At 48.0% G+C, this 9602-nt stretch overlaps 1 protein-coding gene across 1 annotated transcript; it reads right to left on the bottom strand.

Annotated features, from left to right (window-relative positions):
* Window positions 1-585: 585 nt before the first annotated feature.
* Window positions 586-7812, bottom strand: LOC142573437 (uncharacterized). Its single transcript, XM_075683019.1, has 2 exons — window positions 7717-7812; window positions 586-1949 (listed from the first exon to the last, which is right to left on the bottom strand). Exons 1-2 carry the CDS (start codon window positions 7726-7728, stop codon window positions 867-869), a joined length of 1095 nt encoding a protein of 364 aa, XP_075539134.1. The 5' UTR covers window positions 7729-7812; the 3' UTR covers window positions 586-866.
* Window positions 7813-9602: the final 1790 nt, after the last annotated feature.

The raw sequence follows: 9602 nt of genomic DNA on the forward strand, positions 1-9602 counted from the left end.
CTTATGATTTAGCGTTCTTTTCTTCAATGTGGGCGTTCGCCAAGTAGCCCAAGTTTCCCTCCTACCGCCGTACATTTGCTACATACTTTAGAACCGAACTTTTCAGTAATAAGCAACTTATGCAATTATCCAAAGCGTATATCACATGATCAGCAAATATGGCAAACATCATCGTATGTATAAGCAAATATTTTGTAAATCAGCGTCTCTTTATCTTTCCATGAACTGGACCTGGTCGTTGTATTTTTTGTGTATTTACCCATGTAAATACTTTTTTTTCATTCTGGCCGTACATTCTTATAATGTAAGTCACAACTGGATACCAACAAGCTTTTAACGTTTTTATGCCTACGTTCCGTCTACGTAGTAATGTTCGTCAGTTGTGCTTTCTCCTTTAAGCAATTGTGTAGAAAGGCGAAGCTGAATCTGCAGGCAACGTTATCCTGTCGTCGACGTCGGAGTACACGCGGCAGTGATGCTCTTTGTGTTGAGCATATTACGTTAAAAAAAGAATACCTTTATTCACTCGATGTTTTTTCTCAGGTACAATCATTCTAATGCCCTTGTATTTGTTCTTCGCCCACGCAAGCAAACAGGGAGCAAGCTGCTCATTATTCGTGCTTTTCCAGAAGCTGTGTCTCGATCCGAAAGTTTCCATTTATTTACTCACTTCCGCTCTCTCCAATCATATCAAGAGTTATTCCTTGTCTCTTTGGCCTTTTTGAGCATTGAAAACGAATTCCTGATGAGCACAGCCGAGATAAAAATTGCAGCAAACGTTTCTAGGCAGCCCTCTCACAAACACTCACACGCACACACAACGCATCCATGCCCACGAGTATAACACACATGTTCAACACCGTTGCTCATCGGCCGTTTCTTTTGGCGAATTCGTGTCCGTGGATCGAGCGGTAGACTTCCACGTTTGCGCTGCCGCCGTGGTAAGGCACGTGTACGTGACTATACGAGTCGACGTGTGCCTCGTCATCGTATGGGCCGTGTGTGTCGTACAGATGCAAGTTCTCCGCACTAGAGGTCAGCTGGCTCTTGAGCTTCTTGAGCAGGCTGCAGTTCTTGAGCATCTTTATCTTGCGGAACTTGCGCTGCTTCTTCGAGAGGCGCTCTATGACGTACGTGGGCCGGATGACTTCCCTGATGACCTGCACCTGGCGGGGCGGCTCGTGGAACTGCGTGACCGCGGCGAGAGGCTGCACAAGCGCCGCGGGCGCGGCCGTGGGAAGCACGGCTGGCACGGGCGGAGGTGGTGGCGGAGGGGATACCTGTAACAGCTTGGTGTGCTGGTGCAAGACGTAGCTGACTTTATGCGGCAGTTCGTCCAGCTTGGTCGGCACCACGGCGTGGTGCACCAGCCGGGGCTGCAGTGGGACGGTGGTCACCGCGGGCCTCTGTTCCGGCACCACAAACAGCGGCTGAACGGCCTGCGGGGGAGGCGGAGGGGGTGGCGCAGCCACTGCCGGTAGAGCCGCGGGTGGCGGTGCGTGTACCAGCAGCGACCGCGGCGGCGGCGCCGCCACAAAGCCTGACACGAAGAAAGGGTGGTGGTGGTGGTGCGTGAACACGGTCTGTGGCGGAGCCACCCTGGTGGGCACCAGTACCTGCGGCGGTGCCACCAGGCGCGGCTGCAGCAGTGGCTGCACCAGCACCTGCGTGGGTGGCGGCGGTGGCGGCGGCGGTCTGGGCGCCGTCTGGATGACCACAGTCGAGTGTATTGGCGGCGGCAGGGGCCGCGGCTGCACCAGCAGAGGTTGCACCACGGGCCTGGGGGCCACCAGAGGCGCGGGCAGCACAAACGGCCTGTGCGCTATCGTGGTGTGCACGAACGCCGGCACCGCGTGCACAGTTGGGTGCAGATGATGCTTGAGAGCGAATAGCTTGTGACAGCTCGCCCCGGCCACCAGCAGGGCGACCACCAGGCACGAGACCACACCCTGCAAAAAGCGCGGCTGTGCGTGAGCGCGCCTAAAAAGGGTGGTCGTCCAGCACCGGAGTGCTCCGGCCGATTAAAAGTGCGGGAACAGTCGGGCGTACGCCTTGTCGGTATACGATCTCTAAAAGTTTGCTGTGTCGTTTCAAACAAACAGTTTTGTATTTCCGAGCACCGTCTGTGCATTTAACACAATTATGAATCACGGAACTCAAACGGTGAGTGACTTATTTCTTACTACTTTCGTGATACTTGTGGTTCCATGCTAGTCGTGACAAAAGACGAGATATGGCGAGACGCCGTTCTGTTCGTCTCTCCTGTTTGTCTCACCACGTTTCATCATTAGCAATCACGAATTCTCTCTTTCTAATGGTCCCTGTCGTGCACACCTTGTGACTAACGCAAGAACCCACAACAGGCAACATGCATAATAGATTGGAAAGGAAAATATGTGTCTTATCACTTTTATTTTGCCTGGTTTATTCACATCGGTGATGCTAGGACTGATCAGATGAAATTGCTTCGTGCATTGTTTTGATGCCAAAGCATCATATGGCCCATTAAGCGAAAAATCCTGCGTCTGTAACAGTGAAATGGCACCTAAATTCCCATTGGCCGCGACGCCACGTCACCAGCGCGTCTCGACGGAGCAAATACGGCGACAGGGACGAAACGGGTTGTCGTCGGCGAAGCAGTCGCGTGACGCTCCCGTGCGGGTGCCGCCTACTCGCTCTTGGAAGCCTGCGGGCAGTCCTTATCTCTCTCTCTCTCTAACCCCCCACACGTGGGCTTAGCTGCCTGCGCGCGCCTGCCGGCCTTGGTGGCCGCTGCTGCTTCCTCGGTTTCGAGCGCAGGACATCGGTGGAATGCGGCGTTGGCACTGCAGGCTCCTGCTTGCTGACTCGGGCAGCATGTGTACCGCCATGGTACATTACTCGCAGCGTAAAGCTCGAAGGACCGCTCAGCGGCGTTCAATAGGACATTAATGCTTTCGCATTCACAACTCGTAAGAAGTGCTTAGGTATCCTTGAATTTTTTTTTTTTTGACTGGCGTTCGAGGAATTAGATGGCGTTGCAATTGCTGTTATTAGAGAGGAATTAAGTATTAAAGAAAGCAAGGGATCAAACAAGTATCGACGTTAAAGAAGGCAAGGAGGACTTAGTTGGAATAATTTTTTGCTGAAATGTTGATTATATCTTTATTCTGTCTGTCTTTTTTCATGTTCATTATTCACTCATTTTGTATCTTATTCGTATATTATTTCGCGGGCACTCACGTCGACCTTGTCTCCTTTAGCGTCGAAGTTTAACTGATACTTGTTTTTTGACCAAGAGGCAAGGTGGGCCGATCCCCTAGATAGTGAAGTCTGTGGCGCAATGTAGCAAATTTTTGACTATGTTGGCGCTAATTACGCCCTTACCGTTAACTTTCCTTACTCTGCGACCAATTATAGCTTTTCGTAGGCACCGGCGAAGCCGCGTTCCAGACACTATTGCCTCGCGCGAGCACTATTTAGTCCAAGCGAACCTGCTCCATTTACAAAAAGTGTGCCCTACGGCGGCTTTGTCTGAACATGTCTGTATCTATGGCAGTGCACCCTTTACAGGGGTATAGTGCAATGTGGTAATTTTTCGATTATGTTGGCGCTAATGACACCCGTACCGTTAGCTTTTACCTTCTCTGCGACTGATTTTCGCTTTTTGTCGTGTTCAGACCTACCGTTTGCGACTCGCCACGATGCTCTGGAGAACCGAAACGGTTGTCGTTTTTCTTAAAGTGGTTATAAGATACCCAGGTCCCAGATACGCCAAACCCGTCGGAAGTAAGCTAAGAACGCTTAGAATACATCCTGGAAGCTAAGAATACATCCTGGATGGGGCAGGGAGCAGTAATTCCCTTAACGGCAAGCTTGTGGACATATAGAAGTGCATATTTTTGGGCTAGTTGGTTCGTTGCAGTCTATAGCGCTCATCCTGTCGTCTTCTTTGTCCGTGTCAGTTCAGCGTTATGACCTTAATCGTGAACATGTGTACACGCGCAAAATAAAGACGATGCCATGAACTCTCTTTGCAAGTGCAACATTTCGTCCCTATTTAAGTCCGGTTTCATATTTCCCGTACTCCCAGTGTTCACTCTGCAATTGCGCTCAAGCAGTGTGGACTTGCCCAGTCGGGGAGTACAGAAATTCAAGAAAACGGTGCCCTACAGGGTACGCATGTTAATCCCGTAAAAAAGAGTTCACGGCACTAATTTGTTTCCATAGAGCGTATATCAATGCAAATAGCTACAAGAGCGCAGTGCAGAAGTTTCATAAACACTCTTAATAAAGAACTCGCGGCATACTTTTGATTCGTGTCACTCTGTCACGCGAATGCTGCGCCGGATGCGTCAACGCGAAAACGGTGAGGATTACTGGGCCGTTCACTTTACTGCGCACTGACACGACACCGGGTAACCTCAGATTCACAAAGAAAGCTGTGAAAATACAAATATTTAGGCGTGTGCGAATGGTGACTTTTTGAGAACGAATAGAATACGAATCGAATAGTGCCACAAGCGAATAGCATTGAATATCGAATACTTTTCGAATAGTTTCCGAGTAATCATTATTACAACTAATATGAAGCGATGTTCACATCCCAGTGTTCCTAAAGTTAGCAACTTTCGATGATTACATCGTACGTTATGAAGCGTTGTTTATTAAAAGCACAAATGGAGCATTATATAGAGCAAACAATTAGTTTCTTCAAATGCACAGGACTCGTCAGAGTGCGAAGGATCTCTGTACAGCCTGTAAAGTATGGCTACGTAAGTGACCTAGCTTGGTTGCGCAAGTTCTCATGTTTTGTGTGTATAATATGCCCTGGGGGGTGAAAATTTACCGTACCATTGCTCCAAATTTATGTTTATTCGGGCGCAGATGATACATTCAAATATTCGAAAAGTATTTAAAAAATACACGCATTTACGAATGGTGACTATTCGGTTCGTTATTCGAAACTTTCGAATATTTCCACGCCCCTACAAATATTCTACTACACTGTAGACGTCACGGCTGCGGTTACCCAACGCATCTATAGAGAGCCACAATTATTTTTTGCGGACGCTATCCTCCACATTTCCGAGCAGTCGAGTGTCAATGCGTTCGGGGTATTGTTCCAGGCTATACACTGGTTAATTATAAAGTGTGGTGATTGAATAACTTGCCTAATACCTACTACCCGCCGTGGTTGCTCAGTGGCTATGGTGTTAGGCTGCTGAGCACGAGGTCGCGGGATCGAATCCCGGCCACGGCGGCCGCATTTCGATGGGGGCGAAATGCGAAAACACCCGTGTACTTAGATTTAGGTGCACGTTAAAGAACCCCAGGTGGTCTAAATTTCCGGAGTCCCCCACTACGGCGTGCCTCATAATCAGAAAGTGGTTTTGGCACGTAAAATCTCATAATTTAAATAATTAATTAATACCTACTAGCTTAATTTCCTAATTTAAATATGCGGAACATGTTTCATTTGTGGAATTGAAATTGCTCGATGCCCAAGGCACGTCGCTTTATCAGAAGCCCTGAGACTTTCTCAGATTTCGAGACATCCACAACCAAAATGTGCTACGAAGTGCTTTGATGTTCCACTTATCGCTTGTCCCCACAAAACCTTGTTTGCGCGCTGCGGGACAAGGCTATGTGGAACACCAACGTATGTAATCTGATTTTGGGCAATAATAACTCGAAACTGGTGCTTGCCTCAGAATTCCCATTGAGTGAAGCCGTGAACACTGGTTGGTTTCAATGCCGCAATCGCTACATGCGTCCTAACACCCGCCGTGGTGGCTTAGCGCCTATGGTACTGCGCTGCTAAGCAAGAGGTCGCGGGATCAAAGCCCGGCCGCGGAGGCAGCGTTTCGATGGGGGCGAAATGCAAAAACGCCCGTGTCTCGTGCATTGGGGCACGTTAAAGGTCCCCAGGTGGTCAAAATTTCCGGAGCCCCCACTACGGCGTGCCTCATAATCACATCGCGGTTTTGGCACGTTAAACCCCAGAATTTTTTTTACATGCATCTTCACCGAATTTATCAATATCGTTCGTTACTGAACGATTGATTAATAAGTGATAATCAATTAAGCAGGGATCAGAGCTAGATGAAGCAGCCACCTTGTCAAGCAACTCGGTGTACTAGATTTTTCGTGGCTGATCGTTCGTGCGAAAGAAAATGAATTGTATAATCACACTAATGGGAATGTCGCTGCTTAATAATGCTTTTCCAAAGAAAAAAAGAAAAAAGTGTGAAAAAAAAAACACAGCATTATATCCATAGTACCGTCTTCAATAAAAATGGCTCTTTTTCCTTGAAGCAGATGGAATCCAATGTGTTATTCCACTAACAACGCTGATTAAAAACCTCGTGTGGTCACACTTAATAGCTTCCGTACAGGCTTAGTGAACGCCACATTAGGCCCATTTCTGTGCATTTAGCCATATTCATGCCTATCCAACGCCAATTAAAAATAAGGTGATTTAGCAGTATCTAGTACGACGAGCTCGAAATTTTTATCACGAGTCTTGTCGGTAATGTATCATGCGAGCTTGATGAATTGTTTTTTTTTTATCGCTATCGTAGTTAAGGCTGCAGATGTCCCTGTCTGCTCATAAACCATGGTTTATGAGCGTTATTGGCAGCTACTATAGTGGCTGCCAACTATTTCCGTGGGATCAATAACCCGTTTTATGAAGTACGCCTTCCACAGACCCTTCTCTCTAATGCGTGTTATCAAACTTAGAATGGTTGGTCAATGGTGGCCGAACAAGGGAAGACTCAGCCTGGAGCCAACGTTTCGACTAGTCCTCGTCAGGGTCTACTGTTCACGTCTAGTTCTCAGAAATCTTCCTTTTGCGCAGTCCTTTGTTGGTACATCCTGGGTTCCAAGAAATTGAATTTCTTTCGTCACTCAGTGGCGGGTGCCTACCTACTCACATCTATGTGCGTTGACTGAGAAATTAGGTACCTCGTTGTAATGAAACCCTAGCGCGTCTAAATAGGCTATTCTGACCAAACCTTGGACGTTCACCAGGAAACTTGCGAGACATGACAGCTGAACAGCGCAGCTTCTATTTAGAGGTGGTCACACAATATTACAAGGATAAAAAAAGGGTAATTCACGACAACGACTAGGTAAATTTTCTTCGTGATTCTGCAACCTTCAATTAAATTTACCATTGCCGCTACGTCGTTCACAATATGAACCTTTTCGATTGCTTAAAGAGTTTGTGCGAAAAGATATTCATAGTAAATTCTGCGAGCTCATCTTTACTTTTTTTTTTTCATGAAAATATCGAAGCACTAGATGCCGTAAGCAATTTGCTGAAGCTGGTAGGCACACAGCCGAAGCCAGTGACCGGTCCTACAAGCCTCATCACGATGTTAAGCTCGCACTTTTTTACCACACTGAGGAATAATTGACGGAGTAGTTTAAAGTAGTTGCGTTAGTTGGTTGGAAGCAGTGATTTCTTTCGTCTGCTACTATACGCGAGAGGGAGAGAGAAAAATAAGACTAATGTCAAAGTGACAACAAGCTCAAGAGCAGTAATTGTAATTGCTTATTCATTACTGAGAGACAAATGCATCCTATAATAGCCAGTACTCGAACGACTAGCAACTGCGGGCAACCATGTTAGTATAGCGTGGCGCGAACTACAGCGTACGGCGCTCGGAGAAGCGGGCGCAGCCTCCCGGCGCACGAGGCGCGCGCTATAGCGCCGCATGCAGCACCTACCTTGATCAGCATCCTTCAACCGCGAAGCGCACACAAGCGACACTCTACCAGCGGGGCCCGCCGCTTCGCCTTATGTAGACTGCGGCCTGGGCTGGGCCCAACCTTAAAGTTTTTTCAGGGCAAATCGCGCAGCGGAAGAGATCGAAGTCACTCGCGCGATTGACCCATTCGCGACCTCGAAATCCCCGAGCGACGCTTCCCTCCTTCTTTTTTCTATCCTTGTTCTTCTTTTTTTCTTCTTCTTTTTCCCCGTATCCTCGAGGCCGCGTCTCCCGCTCGAGACCTTAGCGAAAGTAGAGGAGCATTTAAAACTGGCGTGTGGCAGCGAAGGAGGACGAGCGCGCTCCGCTCTGTCGTCGAATACCGTGGCGCCAGCCGACTGTGTCGATGTCAATGACTCGAGTCTGCGGTGTGATGAACGAGGTTGCGTGCCGCCGGCGGTGTAGCCTCGCGAGCGAGCACACTCCTCGGCGGCTCTTTCAAGTGTCGCATATAGTCGCAGCGTTCAGCAGCCGTTCGGAGTGAATTACGTGCGGTAACTGCACTGACGAGTGCGGAAAGCGCCGAGCGACTACTTAGCGCTGGGGGGGATCCGAGCGGCGTAACCGGCAGTTACCTCACGTAAACATGCCGAGTGTCGCCTGTATATACATACGCGAGACGCATGAGAGACGAGGAAGAAGTATATACACACGAGGCGAGTGGGATGGGGTGCGCTTGGCGCTCGTACTGATCACGCTGCGTGTATAGGGAACAAGAAATGGTATCTTCCGCTGGAACACGTATAGCGTTGAACGTACCTACTTTCTTTGTGGCCATTGGTGCCGCTGCTAACACGAATATTAAGCCGCTCAGGAACGGGCAGCTCTTCTCTCTTGAGCGGCAGTTTGTGCGGAGCTCGTGGGCGACACATCCTGAGACATCTAATGGGGAAACGAAACTGCCCCCCCTCCCTCCCCTCCTACGAAAGTCATTGTAGAAATTGTGGTGCGTTTCTATTGACTTTTATTGCACTCAATATACTGCACTCAATATAAAGGGGCGACACTTTTTCGGGGGAGAGGGCAATCATCTCGTCATGGCAACGCACGCCTGACAGGTCGAGTATAACAATAGGATTTTAAATTTCGCGATTTCGCGCCACTGGCGTTTTTTTCTGTTCCGCTTCTTTTTCGAGACATTTTCAGACCTCGCTCCAGGAATTGGTCTCTGCGTTGCACGCGTGACGAAGCTCCCGATACTGTACCGCGCCAGTACAGTACCAATTTACCGCTACGAGATTAGGTTAAATACGTATTATTCCTTATCTTGATGAGCATAGCTTTTACGATATTAGCAGTAATTACACGAGAAAATATCTGATGGTTGTAACCGCTAGTGGTGTGCGGTTAAATTTAGCTCTACAGGCTAAAGTTGCGTTGAATATGACTGAAAGCCTTCAACGCTCCTCTGTGAGGTAAAGAAAAAAAAAGTTTCCAGCTGTTGTAAAAACTAGTCGAATGCAAAGTCAAAGACACAGTTTGTTTGAAAACAGTACATGAAGATAGTTGTCAGTAGTACAGAATAAAATCACAAAATAGGCTTGACTGGGTCTGTACCCTCTAAGCAAAAAAAAAAAAAAAAGCACTATGGCAGCATGATGACAGCAGCATATATACAATGACTACATAGCACAAAGCAAGTACATGCGTCATATAGGAGTGGGGAAAAAAGGGTGGGCGAGGGGGGTACTATAAAAGAGTGGCTGAAGAACATCCATGCCCCCACATTCTTTACTATTCTGTAATATACTGGATTTGACTAGTACAGGCAGCATTACAAAAACCGATGCAACAGATGTTTGCACCATTCTAAGTATTAATCGCCATAAAGTACTCCAATTAAGG

This window comes from Dermacentor variabilis, chromosome 1, assembly GCF_050947875.1.
Source record: "Dermacentor variabilis isolate Ectoservices chromosome 1, ASM5094787v1, whole genome shotgun sequence".
NCBI classification, from domain to species: Eukaryota; Metazoa; Arthropoda; class Arachnida; order Ixodida; family Ixodidae; genus Dermacentor; species Dermacentor variabilis.